The sequence below is a fragment of the Otolemur garnettii genome, unplaced genomic scaffold (genome assembly GCF_000181295.1).
Source record: "Otolemur garnettii isolate 467f Iridium unplaced genomic scaffold, OtoGar3 scaffold00063, whole genome shotgun sequence".
NCBI classification, from domain to species: domain Eukaryota; kingdom Metazoa; phylum Chordata; class Mammalia; order Primates; family Galagidae; genus Otolemur; species Otolemur garnettii.
This window is the reverse complement of record NW_003852458.1, coordinates 3,357,493-3,379,591: the sequence shown is the minus strand read 5'-3', so window position 1 is coordinate 3,379,591 and position 22,099 is coordinate 3,357,493. Positions and strand designations below refer to the sequence as shown.

The 22,099-nt window shown below is 36.5% G+C and overlaps 2 protein-coding genes across 5 annotated transcripts; one reads left to right on the top strand and one right to left on the bottom strand.

Annotated features, from left to right (window-relative positions):
- Nucleotides 1-1,012: 1,012 nt before the first annotated feature.
- On the bottom strand, nt 1,013-9,952 carry BRIX1 (BRX1, biogenesis of ribosomes). 2 transcript variants are annotated; one of them, XM_003792934.3, is made up of 10 exons: nt 9,740-9,952; nt 7,547-7,658; nt 6,224-6,267; nt 4,297-4,367; nt 3,990-4,039; nt 3,822-3,895; nt 3,612-3,662; nt 3,367-3,468; nt 1,722-1,850; nt 1,013-1,473 (listed from the first exon to the last, which is right to left on the bottom strand). In XM_003792934.3, the coding sequence occupies exons 1-10, from the start codon at nt 9,896-9,898 to the stop codon at nt 1,204-1,206; spliced, it is 1,062 nt and encodes a 353-aa protein (XP_003792982.1). In that variant the 5' UTR covers nt 9,899-9,952; the 3' UTR covers nt 1,013-1,203. The 2 variants fall into 2 exon arrangements, with proteins under 2 accessions (XP_003792982.1, XP_023370777.1); XM_023515009.1 differs by having other exon boundaries at nt 1,017-1,473; nt 7,547-7,614; nt 9,740-9,890.
- Nucleotides 9,953-10,069: 117 nt separating this feature from the next.
- On the top strand, nt 10,070-16,379 carry RAD1 (RAD1 checkpoint DNA exonuclease). Of its 3 annotated transcripts, none has more exons than XM_023515008.1 (6): nt 10,070-10,119; nt 10,605-10,872; nt 12,399-12,507; nt 13,943-14,201; nt 15,566-15,664; nt 16,006-16,379. In XM_023515008.1, the coding sequence occupies exons 2-6, from the start codon at nt 10,675-10,677 to the stop codon at nt 16,187-16,189; spliced, it is 849 nt and encodes a 282-aa protein (XP_023370776.1). In that variant the 5' UTR covers nt 10,070-10,119; nt 10,605-10,674; the 3' UTR covers nt 16,190-16,379. The 3 variants fall into 3 exon arrangements, with proteins under 3 accessions (XP_023370776.1, XP_023370775.1, XP_012662553.1); XM_023515007.1 differs by having other exon boundaries at nt 10,081-10,119; nt 10,394-10,872; XM_012807099.2 differs by lacking the exon at nt 10,070-10,119 and having other exon boundaries at nt 10,132-10,872.
- Nucleotides 16,380-22,099: the final 5,720 nt, after the last annotated feature.

Genomic DNA, 22,099 nt, shown 5'->3' with positions numbered 1-22,099 from the left:
ATTTTGCATACAATTTTTGGGTGCCACTCACCTTTTTCTGTTTGAGGAAAGACAGATGTATTTTGCCTATAACATTGTATATAATTTAAAGGTAATTGGATGGATTTAAATTTCAATCTAAAGAAACATCATTATTAAACAGGTTGACTTCTAAAAGTGAACATGGACTTCGGAGATAATTCATTCCAGAGGAATTCCCAAATACAGTATCCATACAAATGACTATAAAAGGGAAGTAATCTGGAACTTAGTATCTCCAGAAGGAATTAATTTAAAATTGTGCAATTGAAAATTCCATCAAAACTCCACAACACACATATCAAAAAGTACTAAGCTGGTATCTTCAAACTCACAACTTATTGATGAAGTTTATCTTGATAAGCTTTAATTAACTTATTCCTGAGATGTGGGTCCTTTAAAACAAATTCTGAATATGGCAGTCTTATTTTTATCTGTGGCCATATTCAATTGCCTAAAAAACATTATAGAATAATCCTACATTAAATAAGTAAAAGATAACCAGTGATTACTCAAGGCACAAAAACAACCAATACCTAACCAAAAACTTTTTTTTATCTGTTGAGAGATTATCTTATCACTATCCTATTTTTCCTCCTTTAACTATTAACTTTTAAAATAATTTATTACTGCTCGTATATTAAGATTTGCAATGTACAATATTTTCAGGACAGGCACTAACTTGTTTGATTCTCAAAACCTAAGAATTTTAATATATTCTTTTCTGAGGTGAGAAAAAATCAGAGGTTGGTTTTCTATGGCCTCATTAACCTCAGTAAGCTGTTTTCCTTTCTACCAGTCTACCCCTACTTAATGATCCACAAACAACACTCTCAAAGTCCCTAATGTTTTGTTTTTACAAGTAAAAATGACCCAATAAATCTGCTTGAATTTCACCTTTGCTGAACCAAAAATTCTAATGCAAAAGAACAGGCCGGAATCTTTAGTTATGAAAATGTGTAGTATTATCAAACAAACTTTGAATAGAAACCCAGAAATTAACTGATGAATTCCGGCAATATTTTATTTAGAAAAGATAATCATTAATTTTAAGATTTTAAGTTTTCTTTCTTTTGAATGTCACACTAATTTATATGCAAGATAGTACCAAATAATAAAAGTATTTACATGCTGAATACAAAATAAATACAAAGTAACTAAAAAACAAATTAGTTGTCCATTGATTCACTTTGTTTTCCCACTGTCCATCTTCTGTTTTATTTTTCTTTGCCTTTTGTAAATCCTTTTCTTCCTTGCTTTCAAATCCACTTTAGGCTCTGGTTTTACCCACTGGATTTCTATCGGTTTTTCCTCAGCTGGTGTAACAAACACGTCTGCAGTGGGATCATGGGGAACAAGTGTCTTTGGCTCTTTCTTTCTGACTTTCTGCACCTCTTTCACTTGCTGTTTCTCTTTGTATTTTGCAGCTGAGATGGATCTTATGATACGTCGATGCTAGAAACAAAAAAGATTAGATGCTTTTGAAATAAAAATAAACATTTTATATAAAGCAAAGAAATTCACTTATGAATCCTGTATCTCTTCACATGACATCTCTTCAGTGTCATGAAAAAAAGTAATGATTTGAAATCTGTAAATAGCAAAAACCAAATTAAGTTTCCCAGGTAATAATTACTTCACAGAATTATTTGGGCCAAAGGGTTCTGGTACATTGAAACCAGTGAACAACAAAAACAGCTTACCATGTTTGGTGACTGGTAGTGAGGATTTTCATATAAAGTTGGTCCTCCAAAACTTCCTTGGAAAATCTTTATGAGATTTAATACAAAACGAGGTCCTATTTCTATAAGAGCAGCATCTTCTTCTATGATCTTTAATAAAAGGGAAACATTTCATTTTGGTTTGAAAATACTATTCCTAGAAGATACACTATTGGCTACAGCCTTATTACAAATTTGCCTAAAAAATTGATAATCAGTAAAGTCAAAGCAGAGGCGAAACTTGGCAAGTGGCAAATTATCAAAATGTTCTCAAGTGGCAAATTATCAAAATGTTCTGGTATCCATTACTAATTACTGGAAGTTGTCATGGGAAAATACATTTTTTCAGTGTGTTCTTATTTTAAAATTGACTAATTTGAATGTGCCTCATATCTGGCTTTTCAAAATGTATGTATTCTTGAAAAACTGTAGTTTCTATTAACAAAATATATTAAAGCATAGCATGGGGGGAGGCCTTTTGAAACTTAAATCAGCCCCTAAACTGTTTAAAAATCTTAAGTTAAGGCTTGGCACCTGTAGCTTAGTGGCTAGGGCGCCAGCCACATACACCAGAGCTGGCGGGTTTGAATCCAGCCTGGGCCTGCCAAACAACAATAACTACTACAAACAAAAAATAGCCAATGTTGTGGCTGGCGCCTGTAGTCCCAGCTACCTGGTAGGCTGAGGCAAGAGAATCACTTAAGCCCAAGAGTCTGAGGTTGCTGTGAGCTGTGATGCCACAGCATTCTATCCAGAGTGACAAAATGAGACTCTGTCTCAAAAAAAGGAAAAATTTAAGTTAAATGTAAAGGCAAATAAAAGGACATACGGTCAAATTTATAGCTATTGATACAGAATTAAGAAACAACTTATGAACTATAAATATTAACTGTTAGTTCAGATACATCTGTCCTTGCAGATTAAGAAGGGGATATGCTTAACTTGCACAAGGTATTGAGTATAAAAAGTACAGAAAAGAGCCCTATTTTTTGCCCCAATGAAATTTTGTTCTTGCTGTTCTCTTCCACCTCTCCATCTTTCTGCAAACTTATCCTGCCAAGGTTTTCTAGAATTATCTCTTCTCCCAATGATTCACCATATGACTCATAAGTTGTCACTGAATACCTTCTATAAGAGCTATGTTTTTCTAAGTCTTAACCCCCTGAAGTGGATTATAGCCTTTTGAAGGGAAACCTTTATTTTACTGCATCTTTTAGAGCACTTAGCACAAAACTTGGAATACAATTACTTCATATCTCATACCTTTTTTTTTTTTTTTAACAAAGTGAAACATATAGTGGTTTATTAGGAAACTCATACTCCTTATCAACTGACAACCACGAAAAGAAGTATAGATCACTAAGGTATAAGAAAAGTATATAGTTACTTGCAGCAGATCTTGTAGGGAAAAGGAAGCTATTTAAAACAAAAGGATTTCTATTTTCTTTGTCTGCAAACCCTGTATGTACTTATTTAAAGTTATAATTAAAAATTAAGTTTGGGCGGCGCCTGTGGCTCTAAGGAGTAGGGTGCTGGCCCCATATGCTGGAGGTAGCGGGTTCAAACCCAGTCCTGGCCAAAAACTGCAAAAAATGAAAATAAAAATAAAAATAAAAATTAAGTTCACCTGAAAGTTCCGAAACCATATTCTATTATCCAAAATGGTGAAAGTAAATACATGGTCCACAAATGGCTGGCTTTTTGGATGATACCGTGGTGTACTAAAGATCTAGTTTAAAAAAAATAAGTAGACATTAGTTCCTTATTCCAAGACATATCATGTATGTTTTAGATAGCTAGTTTAACAAAAAGTTCAAAGGGAGACAGTTATTTATATTACTAAAAATGCTTTCTAGAAAAATAATAACTTACCTGAATTAAGAGTTCTTTTAACAAAGCATAATGTGGTAACTCATCAAAAACCTATAAAAATAAAATGAACTTATTATTTACAATAGTAGCTTGTTGAAAACTGTATCAGTTTTTTTGCTAAAACTAAGTTGAATTATGCAACTATATCCACACAAAAAATCAACCATCCTGGGTAAGAGTTAGACCTCATATACTGCATGAGAAACTTACAGGGTCAAAAGACAATAGAGGCCGAGAACCTTTCAAACAGTTTCCAGTCATCTTTAGTTCAGCTAGGGTGTGAACTAGAATAATTGTAACAAACAAAAAAAAGTTATAACTTCGGCATAAAACATTTTTAATTTTCTTGTTAAAAACATTTAAATTGAGTCAACTTACTATTTTGAACAAGGAATTTAGCAGATGGCCCATGAGGTGAATTTGAAAGCCTAAGACACGAAAGAAGGTTTTTCAGCTAATTAGAATTTAGTCATCTATTCACATTAAAAAGGCATCATAATGTGCTAACAATATTCATATATTTAATTTTCTTTAAAAGTATCCAGTTTTATGAAATCAACTGAGTTTGCTTCATTCTTCACCCTTTTACATAAAAACTTAAAGAAGTCTATAAACTAAGAGGTACAGAGAATAAATTACCATTTAAATAAATGACTTCAACTTAAATCCTAATACATTATCTTACCACATATAGAGATCCTGTTTTTTCTTAGCTTCAAAATAGATGCATTTATTACAGTTTTTCATTTCACAGACCTAAATGAAGAAAATAGACAACTTAAAAGAAAAGTAAATTAATAGATATCTATAGTTCCCCCCAAATATTTAAGTAGGTTTATAGGCTGCAATAGTCTAAACCTGAATAAATTTATTTATTCATACAAATCAACATAAATTCCTCTTAAGTAGTCTATCTGCCCAAGGTAAACTAGATGCTCTGCCTGCCTCTGGGAAGTATCTATCCTACTCTTTTTGGCCTAGCATTTTAAAGTAATTGGTCTCATTTCTGATTACTGGGAACTTCATCTTTTGCCCAAAGACCCCTAGTACAAACCACAAAGACTGAAAATACATGCCACAGGGCATACATAATATCTGTATGTTAATTCAGGGCATACATAAGAACTGTATGTTAATTCTTCTTCACCAATCCTCTGAAAATAGAGTCCTTATAGAATCAAAAACATACTTTATACTGGTTATTTTAACTTTTAAGCTTTTTGATTTGAAGATCACAAAATTTAAGTTTCCTTCTTCATTCATACTATCTATCATCTCTGATAATTTGGTTCTGTAAAATCACTAAGGGACTGGTTAAAAGTACACACACATAAAAACTATTTCATGTTGAATTAAACTTCAGTGTCTTGAAGGTATACAAAGTGACACTTGAGAAAATATAAAAGCATTTTAAGAGTTAAGTCCTATGTTACTATAGTATTCTTAAACCTTAATATAATATTCATACACTGTAAACTATTTAAGACTTTAACCCCAATAACATTTAAAAAAAAAAAAAAACAAACAACCCTCAGGTCCAGTGCTTTTGTTTCTGGTCTTGGAATCCACACAAAAATGGAAAGTTCACACCACTTCTGGGCCTTGCCATTTTCTCCACCTACGTTGCTTTTCTACCTTATTTTACACTTGGGGCTTTGCTCGAATATTAAGGGATGAATATCATCCCTTAGGAAAGGCTTCTCCAGTCCAGCCTCCGTTGTTGAAAACCCTGCTTTATTTCTCCGTCTTCACTTGAAATTATAAACCTTGCTTATGGCAAGGATGTAAGCTCCATAACCACAGTGACACTGTTCTGTTAAACACTATTTCCACAGTACATAGAATAATGCCATTTTATACCAGGGTTCAAAAATTTGTAAAAAATGCCAGGCATGGTGGCTGAGGCCTGTAAGCCTTTAGGAGGCTAAAAGCTGGAGAGCAACTTGAGCAAGAGCAAGACCTTGTTTCTAAAACAAAAAAACAAACCCCAAAAAACTAGCTGGGTGTGGTGGCATGTGCCTGAAATACGTATTCAGCTACTTGGAAGCTAAAGCAGGAGGATGGCTTGAGCCTAGGAGTATGAAATTGCAGTAAGCTATGATAATGCCTCAGCATAAAAGCCCAGGTGACAGAGCAGGACCCTATATCTAAACACAACAAAACAAAACAAAATGTGTGCTAAATGAATGAATAAAAGAAGCGTTTCTAATAGTGAAAGAGTATCATCTTAAAAATAATTCTTCTAAATTTTGAATAATTTGCTTTGAAATATAAGTTTAGTGTCTTCAACTACTTTGGAAATATAACCTATTTAGCAGTTTATAATCCTTTAAAAGGAAATTCCACATGCATCTCTTTTAATACTAGAAAAATGCTTTTTACAATGGGGTTTTTCCCTACATATAATGAATTTTATATTTTATTTTATATATGTTGATTAACAATTATTTTAACAGTAGCCAATATTAGACATTATGGGAGAAAAAAATTAGATATAACCATGTCCTCAGGAACTTTCAATATGCTTGGGATAATACACAGAAATTAACGAGAAACAATATATACTTAAAGCATGAAACCATGAATACAGACAGTGAGTATTCTGAAATTACCTCATTAATCACAAATAATTTATCTTTACGATCCATTTTAGTATCTATAAAAAGAAAAAGTAAACAAAATGTAATTTTAAAATTATTTCAATCAACTCAGACATGCTGCCTAGCAATTACCTTTAAAGTTTTTATACTCTTCAGTTTAAAAGAGACTTTATTAACTTTCCAAATGAGTAGACCTGAAAACACTCAACCTTTTAATAAATCTTAAATCTTTTTAAATGTAAAGAAAATAAGTAAAAAATAATCCTCAAGAACTATGTTTAAGCAATATGTCTAAGACTTTATGAATATTTTATGAATATTCAGAGGTATATTCTATGAATCCCTTTCAAAAATGGAAAAATTCTCACAAAGCAACGGCTATGTTATTTTGAAAGAGCCCACTTTCAGAAAATATTCATGTAAGAAACTAATAGATGAAAGTATCTTTCAATTTTGAATCGTAGTTGTCAAAGAAAACTGATTTTGAAAATTGGTTTTGGAGTATCATAGAAAAAGAAAACACGTAAATAGTTATTACCTAGAATTAAAACCTAAATCACTTCCCCACACAATGGCTGCACATTGCTACCATTTTAATTTTAAGACTAGACATTGTTCACTTGCCTGAAGGTAACCCACTTCTAAAAAAAAAAAAGGAAAACCAAACAAACAAATAAAAAACCCTAGTATTCACAAACAGGCTGAGTCCAACTTAAAGGAAGTTTTTACTTTATCCCAAGTACACTAATTTTTTGATATACACATTTAAAATGCAGCAGCTTTTCTGTATGTAAATCATACCTCATTAAAGTCCTAGTAAAAAAGAGAAAAAGAGGGCGGAGCTTGGAGCTTGTGGCTCAGTGGGTAGGGCACTGACCCCATACACCAAGAGTGGCAGGTTCGAACCCAGCCCTGGCCAAACTGCAACAAAAAATAGCTGATTGTGGCGGGTGCCTGTCGTCCCTGCTACTCGGGAGGCTGAGGCAAGAGAATCACCTAAGCCCAGGAGTTGGAGGTTGCTGTGAGCTGTGATGCCACAGCACTCTACCAAGGGTGATAAAATGAGACTCTGTCTCTACAAAAATTAAAAAAAAAAAGGGAGAAAGAATTTTCAATAATATTAGAATATCTATTTTAAGTAGTAAAGAAAATATCTAATGAATTCCATGAAGAATTTCCAACAAAAAGTTAACTGAAAAAACTGGCACTTGGAATGGATAAACTTCTGAGGTCCTTTAGCTGACCAATATGAACAAAGAGAAAATAAATAATTTTAAATATATAAATGGGCAAGTCTATAAACACAAATTTTAAAAATTTATGATATAAAAGTACCTGCTTTAGAATGAGGCATCAGTGTTCTCAAGTCCTGCATCAAGTGTCTTGTTCTGAAATTTATTCCTCTGGAAGAAAAGATGAGAATCCGTTCCTTATTTTTCCACTTGCCCTAAAGAAAATATTAAAATATTTTAAAATCTCATGCTGAACCCGTCTTGTTTATTTTTTAAGGATCAAGCTGACCCCTTTAATTCCATCTCTCAGCAACAGTCACTGACCACACCTGTCCCCCCAAAATGGTTTCCCTTGTTGCTTCTTTTTTTGTTTTCTATCTCCCATGTCTCCAATTCCTCCTCCCAATCCTAAACATTCTTTCTTAGCCCTTTTTAAAAATTTCTGTACTTTCCACAACAGAAATTTCACAATCACACCCAGTTTGAATTGTCAAGTCTTCAGAAAGGTAATAACCTCCCACCAGTCCTAATAATCTGAGTAGTTGACAAACACCTAAGATCAACTCTATAATACCGAACATTATTTTATACTTTAAATCTGGTAAATTTCCTTGCTGTTTCTTTTTTTTTTCTGATGTTTTCACCATCACCTTTAACGCTTCCATTTGCCCTTATTCACCCATATCATAAGCAAGTCTAAATGCTGCGGATTTCTCTTTGCAGCAATTTAAATCCTTCCTTATTCACACTCTTTATTTGCAACCTTTTGTCAATTGCACATCTCCTAAAGAAATGACCAGTCTTAGCTGGCATGAGTTCCTTCAGAACATATGGCAGACTAGCAACAGCTTAATCTTTTTGAAGCACTGCTTCAATCACAACCTTACTTCCCAGAGTTTTCTAAACAAAGTCCCAAATGACAAGGCTTTAACATTGGATTCTAAGATATTATTTTCATTTTTACGTCACTCTTGTCCAAAATTGACACTATATAATCCAGTCTCTATTTTTTAGATTTCAGCATTTCCCCACCTGAATACTGGGGAAAGGGTTTTTTCTCCTTTGTTCTCTCATTTTTGAACATCAAAATTTACCCTTTGAGATTAAGTCTGAAGGCTAAACCCTTAATAATTCCTTACTTTATTATCCTTGTGTAAAAGTAATCTTCATCTCCTGCATGTCCACAGAATGTACCAAAATAGGACTCAGACTATAGATACTATTATATTTCTGTCTAGCTCTTGAAAGGAAGAGCAAAATGTGGGAAGGAATCCTCATTACTCTGATACCACAGACATTTTGGGAGACAACTAGTGAGAAAAAGCAGACCAGGGAACAAACTGCATGATCACAGAAGGGGAAAAAAAAAAACCCTCCCCACACCTTTGGAATGCTTCAAGGCCAGTGTTCCTGGGAACCATCTGAACAAGCAATCTCCTATCCTGGTCCAGGCTGACACTAGAGATATGGTCCTGGTGACAAGACCAACACTTCTATGAAAGTGAGTGATTCTTAGATCCATCCCTGACATAGCATCATACACCCTACAGAAAAATGATGACTTTCCTCGCCTCCCCTAATTCCAACTACACTAACTAAAGCCTCTTGAAACTGAGTGAGAGCGAGTTGACTCCTGGTCAGACTCCACTCTGCTGTTTTCTAACAAAGCCTCTCCTTCTTGCAAACCCTCGCCCAACTCTACCCCTAAACCCCTCACGAAATCTACTTGTCCCTATTATTTTTCACAAAAAGCAAATATTTTCTCCTTAATTTGCAAATGAGAAAAGGACTCGGAATACACTTATCTTTCATTCTTCAGAGCTCACTCCTTTCCTAGAACTTGCCATCACACCACGCAGGGTCATTTACTTGTCATCTACCACGTGCTAGAAATATTATACTAAGCACAAGGGATGTAAAAATCAATGAAGCAAAGGGTATCCTTCCACGGAACCCACAGCATTCTGTATAGCTTAAAAACTTAACTCCAATAACTTGTGTTCACCTTGTTTCGAATAAAAACCGTCAATTTATAAATATTTTGAGTTTCACTCTAGCGTTCAGTACCCCCACCCCCTCAATCGCTTCCCTGTGAACTCGGCACCTCCAGGAGTGCGGCCGTGCACGAAGATTAGATGTAAACACGGTCCTTAGTTCAGCAGGGAGAACTGCTGAGACCTATTTCTGGTCACATTCGAGCAACCCTGAAATTAACAGAAGTGTAGTCAGGTACTTAGTCCCAGTAAACTAGCATGAAGCCGCGTTGCAAGAGAAACCCAGAAGTAGCCCCTTCTACCTTGCAAACGGGGCCTGGGATACGGTCTCTCTCTTCCTCCTCCACTTCCTCCTCGGCAACGCGCCGCTCATCTGGAGGCCTGGCATCTTTTTCGTTTCTTTTTGGCTTCTTTGCCTGAACCACCAGGCCTCCACGCCGCTTCCTCTTGGTTCCCGCCATCTTGCTTCGGCGCCCGCGTTCAGGGCCTACTTCCGGCTCTGCCGCGCGCTCTTCCTTCCGCTCTGCGGCGGCCTCCCCTCTATGGTGCCTTTTTCCGGTCTCGGTGGTACTGCACGCGCGGCGCTCTAGGCTTCCTCCAACTCTGTGGTGACGGTGGCCGAGCCGGAGGGCCGATCTGAGAGGAGTGGCGGGACTTTCTCCGCTTCCCTGGCGGTTTTCTGGTAATTACAGGACACCCCTCAAGGACTTGGCTGGGACTGGCTCTCGGGCGTCCAGACGCCACCGCAAACGTAGGGTGTCCGCACCGGGGGTCTGCGGGCGGGCCGGGGAGTGGGGTTATCGGGGACACTTAGAGGACTTTGCAAGGCGTCAGGCCCGCCCTCATCGCCAGCAGTGTTGGAGGCTGGGGTGGTGGCGCGTTGGTAGCTCCCGGTTGACGTGGAGAAACTGCCCAAGTGAACTACCGCATCAGTTGCCTATTTGCATTCGTCACAGCTTTTCACCTGTTACTGTCTCCATACTGAAAACGAGGAAACCGTACCTTAAAGAGAGAAATAATTTCCCCCAAAGTTATACAGGGAGTTAAAGTGGCCCAGGTGGGACTGGCCCGGTCGACCGAGTTCAACGCCGCCTTACACCGCCTCAACGTAAGTGGAGGCCCGAACCTCCCTGGCATTGACAGGGGGTTATTGTCGAATCTTGTCAGGTGTTTCGTCATCCGTGGGAGCAGTTGTTAGCCCCGGGAGCACCGCTCGGGCCCGAACGTGCAGGGGACGATGCCTCTCCTAACCCAGCATATCGAAGATGAGAATGATCAGTACAGCTTAGTGGCCAGCCTTGACAACGTCAGGAATCTCTCCACTATCTTGAAAGCTATTCATTTCCAAGACTATGCCACGTGTTTCGCCACTAAAAATGGAATTAAGGTTACCGTCGAAAATGCAAAGTGTGTGCAAGCAAATGCTTTTATTCAGGTATGGAAGTAGGCACCTTTAAGCCTGTGACATTTGCTATTCTTTACACAGTTTAATAAATTCTGAAGATCTTAAACGTAATTTAAATTACAGAGCAAAATGTCATTATTTGAATTCTTTTCCCTCCTGGTAACAAATCCCTTTCCCATCATATTTTACAGAAATAATGTTTAATGTAATAATAATGTCGACTAAAGCTTATTAGGTTAAACTATAGGCTAGACATTCCTCTTAGTGTTTAATCTTCACAAGAGTCCTATGAGGTTGATTCTGCTTTTATTCCCATTTTTACATATGTAGAAACGAGGCACAGTGTAAGTGATTTGCCAGCAGTCTGCTAACTGGTAAATGGCCGAGTGGGATGAGAACCCAGAACATTTGTGTCCAGAATATATGCTCCTTACCACTATGTTGTTACTACCTACCTGTAATTAAAAAGCACTTTTCCTCTTTTTGATTGTAATAGAGAATCTCTTTGTTGTTACAAAAAAATACTTGTATGGTTCAGATAAGATTTCAGATTTCAATTCTGCATTTTTTCCACTAAGTGCTGCAACTTAGATACACTGTGTGGGTCTGTGGCCTGCAACCTTCCAGCCACAGACCCACACAGGTCCACAGCCTATTAGAAACCCCTCCCAGCAGATGAGCAGGAGGCCAGCAAGTGAAGCTTCCTCTGTGTTTACAGCCGCCCCTCCATGCTCACATCACCCCTGAGCTCCACCTCTTGTCAGGTCAGTGGCAGCATTAGATTCTCATAGGAGCACAAACTCAACTGTAAACGGTATGGGTGAGGGATCTAGGCTGTGCTCCTTGGGAGAATCTGATTCCTGATGATCTGAGGTAGAGGTGAGGACATAAGCAATACACTTTGAGTGTCACTCTCTCCCAACACCCCAAAATGGGATGATCAAGTTGGAGGGAAACAAACTCAGGGCTCCTGCTGATTCTGTATTATGGTAAGTTATATAATTATTTCAGTATGTATTGCAATATAATACATAATAGAAATAAAGTACACAATAAATGTAATGTACTTAAATCATCCTGAAACTATCCCCGTACCCCTGCTCCAGTCCATGGAAAAATAGTCTTCCATGAAAATGGTCCCTGGTGCTAACTGCACAGTATGACCTCAGGAATGCAGGGATAAATAAGACATGGTTCTTGTCCTCAATAGAAATTGAAAACTAATACACACATGCATCATAAAATTCTTTGTTTTATAGATGGGCACAAAAAGGACACAAGGGAAAGTCATGTAGGGAAAAGTTTTAGATCCAGGAGTAGAGATGAACATCGTTCACAAGGTTTTGTATGGGGCTTGAATCTCTGCTACATCTTCAACTATTCAGGAGTACTGTTCTAATGGATAAAACTAAGAGGTTTTGATTGGTAATTAGAAATGATTCTCACAGAATTAACACAGTATTATTATTTTAAAAACATATAAAGCAAAATCTAGAACTTACGTGTTTTCATCTTTAATATATCCAACCACAATTTCATGTTTGCTTTTCTCATAGGCTGGAATATTTCAAGAGTTTACAGTTCAGGAAGAATCTATTACTTTTCGAATTAATTTAACCGTCCTTTTAGACTGTTTATCTATTTTTGGATCAAGTCCTACACCAGGTAAACCACTTTACCATTTTAAAGACATAAAAGCATTATACATAATGGTCAGAAGAATACAGGATCTTATTTGGAATATAAACATTTCTTTTGTTTTGCAGTTTTTGGCGGGGGCTGGGTTTGAACCCGCTACTTCCAGTATATGGGGCCGGCGCCCTACTCCCTTGAGCCACAGGACCGCCCTGGGATATAAACATACTTTAGAAAATTGCCAATTCAGTTTTCAGTGGTCAGCATCATGGAGTCTGATGTTTCATAGTATTAATTAAAAGTGTATATAGTTCTTCTCATATTTTTAGAAGTATTTATAGTCAGCTTTTTTTTAATTTACAAAGCTTTTGGGATTTTAAATTTTAACTAACCAAAAGAATAGTTTGGACATGTCTTAAATATCTTTAACATTATGAAATATGTTTTAATTATTTTCCCTAACTTATCCAGAATTTCTCGGCTATCAATAGTTAATAGCAGAGAAAAGCAGAAGCCAGATGTCCTGACTCCCAGTTTACTGTGTTTAAATTTTGCTTTTTTTCTAGCCCTGTTTATAAATTGTCTATTTTCCCAAATGATTTCCTTTAAAACATATATTTTTTATTTGTTTAGGGAATTATTTTTATGAGTGATGAAATTCAGGTGCTATGGATATAAAACTACAATGAATCCTTATAAGAATGATTTTCTTTCCCAGGAAAGCAACCAGGAGATTAGCTAGGGAAAATTCAGTTATAGTTCTCCGGAAAAATATATTTTAATTTTGCATTGGTAAATCTACTATTTTTAATTACATATTTTCTGATACAGTGTTCCCCAGCTGAGAATTATCTGCTGCCTTCCTTTCTTGACTGTGGCTCTCCATCGAGTAATGAGAAGGACCTCAAATATCCTATCATGTTCTTCCTTCCCTCTAGTGTTTCCAGTGTTAAAATTCACATCACCACTCTTTTTCTCAACTTGATCTTAAAATTCAAGAAAATATAAAAAATAGCTCCCAGAAGAAAAGGTTGGAAGAATCCTTATAGTGAATACACTGATGTTATAGACAATATCAAAGCAGTACGCTGTTGCACAAATTGAGTCTTCAAGGAGTAGCATACCCTATTCTACAACATTTGTGTTGTTATTTGCTGTGTTGCTCAATGCAGATTCTCCATTCTGAAATTGCTTAGGTATAAAATCAAGCTATTTCTGAGGTGTTTTTGACAAGCTGCATATGATTCTAGAAGGTTACATTTATTGTAACTGGTTCCCAGTTTTCCTGATGTTATTTTTGGAATTGTCTACACACAACTGTCATCAGAGAAAACGTAATCCCTTCTTATAAGGAGATACATACATGCTGGAAATGAAGCAGAAGAAATTATTCTTGAGAAATTTTATGTATTGTATCGTTTTGAGATGAGCTAAGCCCAAAGCATCATTTCTTGCATTGCTGCAGGGACTTTAACTGCCCTTCGGATGTGTTACCAGGATTATGGTTATCCTTTGATGCTGTTTCTGGAAGAAGGAGGAGTGGTAACAGTCTGCAAAATCAATACTCAGGAGCCAGTGGAGACTCTGGACTTTGATTTCTGTAGTACCAATGTTATTAATAAAATTATCCTGCAGTCAGAGGGGCTCCGTGAAGCCTTTTCCGAACTGGATATGACGAGTGAGGTCCTCCAGATAACCATGTCTCCTGAAAAGCCTTACTTCAGGTACTTGAGAGCAGTGTATCTATAGTTAATGTGGCCTGTATTCCATCTCCCTTACACATCAGCTAAGGATACAGAATTTTTACTATCCAGGTTCCTAGAATTCTCAGAACTTTATAGAGAGTTTGTATTCTTACCTTAGAATTTTACAAATTATGAAATTTAAGCCCTAGGAGAATTAACTCTTTAGGATTTCCCAGTTAGGTACTGTTGGTTTCATAAACTAATGGTCTTTTCATTGTTGTATTACTAATTGTTGTAGCTCAGGCTACATTATGAGGAAAATGGTCTTAAACATTTTGAAGAGGTATTATATGGTATCTTTTTCTCTTTCAGGTTAGTTTTGGATGCAAAAGAAGTAGATATTTTTTATATGTTAATTCACTAAGTATCTATTGATCACCTATTGTGTGCATGTCCATCTTATTAAGCACCATGGGAGGAACAGCTTAAAATCTAGGTGAGGAGAATGTGAAACAGCAGAGAAGGAACAAAATTGATAGCCATGAAGTACCATAATTATGCACAGGGATGCTTAGGAAACATTATATGAGTACTTAGGGAGGACTGGTCAAGGTCAGCTTCCTAAGGGAGGGCAACTTTCAGCAGGAATACAATGTCAGAGCTATAAAGCTGCTCCTGATATTTTGAGTCAACAGATTATAAAATGACTAGCCTCTTTTCTGGATTAGAATCAATTTAGAGATTTTTAACAATTTGGAGAGGGGATCTAAATGTTTCTTCTTTTTTTTTTGAAATATTTCAGAGTATTAAAGAATAAAGGAGCTAAATTCACATGCAGTAAAAGTTCTTTTTATATCTACTTTAGAAGAATTACAGGCTCTTCTCATGGCAGTAAGCCATTAAAAATTTGCCTCAAGGTGTATTAAAATATTAATCAAAGTAGAAATCAGGATGGGTGATAGCTCAATCCTCTAATTCCCAACACTTTGGGAGGACAAGGCAGGAGGAAGACTTGAAGCCAGGAATTTCAGACTAGCCTGGGCAATATAGTAAGACCCCCATCTCAACAAATGTTTAAAAAACTAGCTGGACATGGTGAAGTCCACCTGTTGACTGCTAGTTGCCCTGTACTCACCCCTCCACCCCAGCATCTTGTGGGAACTTTTGTTAAGGTACTCATTAAAGTATACTGTAAACATTTGTTTATACGTCTGTTTCATCTACCACAGTGGTTCTCAACCTTCCTAATGCCAGGATGTATTTTCATTGTTACAAAGGGGTCATGACCCACAGGTTGAGAACCGCTGATTTACCAAATGAGCTTCTTAAGAAAGTGTATTATTTGCATTCTAATGTGGCTTATTATTGGACCAATAAATAAATAAGTTGCCCATTCTCTATAGGTTATCTACTTTTGGAAATGCAGGAAGTTCCCATCTTGACTATCCCAAAGATTCTGATTTGATGGAAGCATTTCATTGTAATGAGACACAAGTCAACAGGTCAGTACTTAATATAGAGATTACCACAGGTGATGAAGGTGAGGTTAAACACCAAATTTCTGTTAAGTAAAATTTTTAAAAATGTTTAATCTGTTAATAAAACATGCAGCATTTAAAAAAATGCACAGTAGAGTACAAGACTTACTTGGGGATTGGAGTTGTAATAGTGGATGAATTTTTTTAAGAAATCAAGAGAAAATATTAGCAAATTGGATAAGCACTTGATTTTATTCTTCTATTTGCTGCTTGGTAGTCCTTGGCTATTTTTTGTCCTTCATTTGGAATTATGAATATAGTGCAAAGCATGTCAAAATAACAGCTTTGTATTTACTTTTCTACAGATACAAGATTTCTCTTCTGAAACCATCTACAAAGGCATTAGTTCTATCTTGTAAGGTATCTATTCGGACAGATAACCGAGGCTTCCTTTCACTGCAGTATATGATTAGAAATGAAGATGGACAAATATGTTTTGTGGAATATTACTGCTGCCCTGATGAAGTAGTTCCTGAATCTGAGTCTTGAATATGATAATTCACTGTGATATTTTATGTGTACATTCATGACAGGTTAAGTTCTCATTCTGAGTACAGTACTTTTTATAATTTACTGGATTTCTATAGAGAAGAAGCATGAGAGGATAGGAGCAAGGTCCCTGTACCCTACCAGTTGCAGTGTATTTTGTAAAATAAATGTTTTTATGTAGTCCATAGAATTGGACTGTCCTCTGGTTCTGTCTTTTGAACTCATGGGAATCTTTGTAAGCTGGAGATGCATATTTCAGTAGAACATTTCAAGAGTTTATTGAAGCCATATCTGAAATGTTCTTTTATTTATTTACCGTTAGAAATAGCAAAGGTATATTAGCATTACTTAGTAGTTCAAATTCTGGAGACTAGATCTTAAAGCATTGGTTCTCAAAATATTCTGGCCAGACCAGCAGCATCGGAACTACTTACAAACTTGTAAGAAACTCTTGGGGATAAGGCTAGCAATCTGGATTTTAACAAGCTGTAGCCAGGAAATTCTCCCACGTCTTTTTCTTTTTCTTTTTTCTCCCACATCTTAATGTTTGGAACAAACCAAAAGCATTTAATTGCATTGAGGTGATTGCTTTTACATGTGATTTTTTTTTTTTTTGGCTGACATTCTGAAATTGAGACATCACCAAGTCTGAGCAATTCCTTATATGATTTATTTTTAAAGCATATCATTTGAAGAAATCTATGAACATGATGTAAAACAGTCTGCAGAGTTACAGATTTTCTTGGTTCTCAAAACTCTTCATAGCAATAGTACTGATACCTTCCATTTGCCTGTAAGTTTCTTAACTAAATCAAGGTGTAGAAAAGCATATTATTTTGTACTTTTGTATGTAGTTTTCACTGAAATAATTTTTGGAGCATATAACTATTTTTTGTATTTAATAAAATAACAAATTATCTGGCTATGTGACTAAAATGAAGTTTCTGTGTTTGTTACTGTACCAGGTGACAACAGCTCAGTGTCTCTACATGGATAGGCACTATTAGCTTTGGGTGGGACAGTTCTTTATGGTAAAAGACTGTCATCCCACTGCAGGATTCGGCCCTTACTCACTAATGCCAGTCATTGTGAACACACCCTTCCCCAAATAAAAGTACCCAAACTATTGATTGTTGAGAACCCCTCCTTGATAATTATCAAAATGTAAGGATATATTTGAAATGTCATACCTTAAAATAGGTCATGTAAGTATTTAGAGGAAAATAGTTTGAAGAGTGTTGCAGCAAAATATGTTATTCCAGAACAGTGGTGGGCACCGCTTCCCAGGCACTTGAACAGTTTGTAGCCAGGGTCAGTATCTGATAATTAGTCAGTCTCTAGCAATCTCTGGATAACCAACTGCCTCAAAAGTAGGAATTTAGTGAAGTGTTGGTGTTCAAGAAGTAAATGGAATCTATGAAATGTTAAAATATTTTTTCATTTAGATAAACACCAAAACAGAACAAATCAACTAATATAATTATGAAAATATCTACTCAGTCAACATTTAGGGACTACAGTTTTCCTATAAATTGGAAATGGGGTAATTTTGCTTCACTGGTGTATACAGTAGCAAGAACAATGCCTAGTTTATAAGTATTCAGTAACCATTTGTTAGGTGAAAGAATTTCTACTTTTAGGATCTTATTAGTCACTATTTAATTCTAATTAGGTCTAAATTTGTTTTGATTCAACATTTATTAAGTTAAGTCTATAAAGAATTTAAAGTGCATATTAATCAGTTGAGTAAGGATAGACATTTTCACAAATTTAAAACTGTCATTTTAGGGCAGCACCCACAGTTCAGTGGGTAGGGTGCCAGCCACATACACCGAGGCTGGTGGGTTTGAACCCAGGCAGGGCCAGCTTAAGCAACAATGACAACTGCAATGAAAAAATAACTGGGCGTTGTGGCGGTCACCTGTAGTCCCAGCTACTTGGGAGGCTGAGGCCAGAGAATCCCTTAAGCCCAATAGTTTGAGGTTGCTGTGAGCTGTGATGCCTCAGCACTCTACCGAAGGCAACACAGTGAAATTCTGTCTCAAAATATAAATAAATAAACCTCTCATTTTAGCTGCATGTCTTTAGCTATTTAGAATTCAGAATGTAATGAATTGTTTCTACATTGCCCTGACATCAAGGTACTGATTTAATAAAGAATTTCTTCTTTATGTGCATTCTATTTGAGCCTGGAATTTTTACTAGTACTTTGTTTTATTTGCCAAGAAAGACCACTAGGGGCATGCTTCTGAAGGCAAAGCAGGAGACCTCGGGTGCTCCTTCAGATTCATTGCATAGGTAACGGAAAAACACAATCTTACTTTTAAGAGTTTTAGTTTTGCCTTCTTGAAATTTATCTCATTTTCTATTCAATAAGATTGTGCTCACTATGAATGGGTAGGTAATTCTTTTTCTATCTTCAATCTGTTTCACATTTGATGATGTAGTACTTCCACCTAGAATTGATGAAATGCTTCAAAAATAATAATATTGGACTTAGTGCCTGTAGCTCAGTGGTTAGGATGCCAGCCACATACAACAAGGGAGGCAGGTTCAACCTGGCCCAGGCCTGCTAAACAACAATAACTGCAACAAAAAAAATTACTGGGCATTGTGGTGAGTCCCTGTAGTCCCAGCCACTTGGGAGGCTGAGGCAAGAGAATCACTTAAGCCCAAGAGTTGGAGGTTGCTGTGAGCTATGACACCATGGCACTCTACCAAGGGTGATACAGTGAGACTCTGTCTCAAAAATAAAATAAAAACAAATAAATAAAATGCTCTGTTAAATTATGATTTTTTAACAAAAAATAAGGCTTATAACACATTTTTATAAGCCACCACAGGATTTCTGTGGTCTTTTCAATGAGCCCTAATAAAAATCAGTTATTGCCAGAAGAGCAGCATGTGGCATTCCCAGCAGTCTGCGGGGGCAGGGAAAATTTTTCAGAACCATGAAGACTTCCTTCTTCCCTGTCTTCATGCTGCTTGTCCCTTGTTCCTACCTGAAATAATATCAATCGGGTCCTGAGAAATCGTGTAGCATTTTTTCTTTTCCCAACTTTTACAATTTGCTTTCTTCCTCTTTCAAATGGGCAGAATGCTTTCATATGCGTGTCAGGTTACAGGCAGGGATACTCAGTAGGTCTAAAGAGATTTCCCTCTAGCACAGCTAGTGTGCTAATTAGAAGTGCCACAGGCAAAGGTTACAGGTGCTTCTGATAGCCTATCTCAGTCACTGCCAGAGGTTTTGATAATCAGCAAATTGTAAAGTAGGTTTTCGTTTTAAAATACTCTCATTGTTAAAACTAGAGGTATTCAGAATTGTATGAACTGACTAAATTGTTTCAGAGTAATTCCTCATCTTTGGATGAAAGGGAAATTAAAATTTAGGAAGGTCTGTGGCCTGTGCTGAGGCTTGATTCCTAAATGGTCATGCCTCCTGCCATTCCATGCAAGAATTTCTGGTTACTGTTGCTGATTGGGGTAGGACAATCCTCTCATTGGACTATTGTCAAGCCTGCCTGAAGTGGACCTTTCATCCAGAGTGGTGGGAAACTTACCAAACCATAAGTAGGGCTTCACTGAGCTTAAGAACAGCTTACATAAACTTTTCTGGATGCTTGATAAAAACTGTTTATTGAAATCTGTATGTGAAAAATTTGATCTGAGCTTGCATTTTTTTTTCCTAACTTGATACAGAGATTGTAGGAAAGTAGCTAACCCTCACCAACCTAAAAAACGTCAGTGCCTGTTAGCTAATTCAAGACAATTGCAAAAGCTGTGTATAGTCACTCAGCTCTACTAAAAACATCAGGTATTTGCTGATTCCCACTGACTGACTTTAGAAAGTAGTTTCTCCAGTGTTCCAATGAGAATGCAACTTTATATTAGGTGATACTGTGCTGAACATTTCTACTGTGGTTTCTTAAGACTGGGATTTCACCAAAATAGTTAAATTTTAAAACTTTCAAGACAGAGCACAGACGGTTCTTAGGGCAGTGAAACTATTCTGTAAGACACTTTAATGGTGGATACATGTTGTACATTTGTCCACACCTCCACACCTGCAGAATATACACCACCAGGAGTGAACCCTAATATAAAATAAACTACAGATTTAGGTGATAATGATGTGGCAATGAAGGTTTACATTTATAACAGATGTACCACCCTAGTGAGACAATGTTGATAATGTGGGAGGCTAGGCATGTGTGGGGCCGGGGAAGATGGCAAATCTCTGGTTGTCTTTCCATTTTGATGTGAACCTAAAACTGAACTAAAAAGATAAAGTCTTTGGAAAAAAACTTTCAGAACCAACATAGGTGCTAACTTATTTTGTCAGGATAAGGATACTAAAATTACACATTCATTTCATAAAACACGTTAACATCAAAATCTTAGAAAATAGCAACTTACACTCACAAAGAAAAACTGGATATATTAAAAACACATTTCAAATACAAGAACAGGTACCCCATAAAATTTTATTTTATAACATTATGTTACAGTTTTATTTGGTATAAGTTTATCAGTTTGGAGAACTTAAGATCACGAAATAGTAACATTTTTAAAAGTTTGGTGACACCCCAAATGGAGTCTGAATGGCCACACCTCTTTCTGGTACTCTGTTTTATCACAATCATTTTTGAAAATCCACTAGGATTTTCCACTAGGTATGTGAAAATAGAAACAACTCTTCTGAGGCCACTTCAGTCTATTCAAAATATTCTGGGTAAGGACAGCAGCCCCATATCTAGAGAGGGCTAACATTAACAGTAACAGGCCAATGACCAGTTAATAAGTGCTGAGAGACAGACAGTGATACAGCCTGCTTTCAGCCAGGGCAGCAACTTGGGACCTCTGTCCTGAGTACCAACTCTGAAACATCTGTGAGTTAGCTGCCAGGAGAGAGCCTACCAGTCAATGGATAAGCCTTTGGATTAACTGGTATGTATGTGCTTCTGCCACAGCTGATATATACTTTAGGAAATTCCTTGAATGAAACCAAAATGTGGCTCTATAAGCACTGAGTGATACAGATGTTGGTATTGAGACACTTGGATCCCCAAAGACACAGGGTTTCTGAACTGTATTAAAACAGCTCAAACAACTGAGAAAAGAAGAAAATAAATGTTTTCTATAACGTAAATGTGAGATTTATCCTTTGTCCGTGAATAGGTGAAGAAAAAAGTAAGGAATATAATTAAAGATTGCCAATTTCTTTTCCTAGGTATACATTTGTTCAAGAACTAAGGATTTTCTTTATAAATAATCTCAGTGAGTATTCCTTTCCTAAAACAAGCTTTTTAATCCATTTTGGTGAAGTGGAATGGAAAGAGTAATCATCTGTGATTCAGGAAGTCAGCTTCATAATTACCAGGCTGACCTTGAACAAATCACTTCATCTCTCTTGTCCCTACTTCCTTCATTTGTCAAATAAAAAAGTCCTTTCTGATTCTAACATGAAGACTTCAGTAAATCAAATCAGCGCAAATGTTTCAGAAGGATCAAATAATCTTCACAAGGCAATTTTAGCGACCTCAAATAGGTTGTGACTAAAAAACACTTACAAATATAGCTGACCCGTGAACAACATGGGTTTGAACTGCATGGGTCCACTAATAAATGGGTTTTTTTCAATGAACATATAAGAAAAATTTTGGAGTTTTGGAATAATTTGGAAAAACTCCAATGAACCTTGTAGCCTAGAAATATTGACAAAAAATTAAAGGGGGGGGAGGGGTGCCTGTGGCTCAAGGAGTAGGGTGCCGGCCCCATATACCGGCGGTGGTAAGTTCAAGCCCAGGCCTAGCCAACACTGAAAAAAAAAAATAATAATAAAGTTAAGTATGTCAGGAATGTATAAAATATACGTAGATACTAGTCTATTTTATCATATACTACCATAAA

Bases quoted from the DNA above. Each gene is read 5' to 3' on its own strand.
- BRIX1 (XM_003792934.3), bottom strand. From the start codon at position 9,898: ATGGCGGGAACCAAGAGGAAGCGGCGTGGAGGCCTGGTGGTTCAGGCA. The intron at 3,469-3,611 runs GTAAGTTATTAT...TTTTTAAACTAG, and splicing joins TAAAAGAACTCTTAATTCAG to ATCTTTAGTACACCACGGTA. The intron at 1,851-3,366 runs GTGAACTTAATT...CTTTTATTAAAG, and splicing joins TATGGTTTCGGAACTTTCAG to ATCATAGAAGAAGATGCTGC.
- RAD1 (XM_023515008.1), top strand. From the start codon at position 10,675: ATGCCTCTCCTAACCCAGCATATCGAAGATGAGAATGATCAGTACAGC. The intron at 10,873-12,398 runs GTATGGAAGTAG...CTTTTCTCATAG, and splicing joins AAGCAAATGCTTTTATTCAG to GCTGGAATATTTCAAGAGTT. The intron at 14,202-15,565 runs GTACTTGAGAGC...CATTCTCTATAG, and splicing joins CCTGAAAAGCCTTACTTCAG to GTTATCTACTTTTGGAAATG.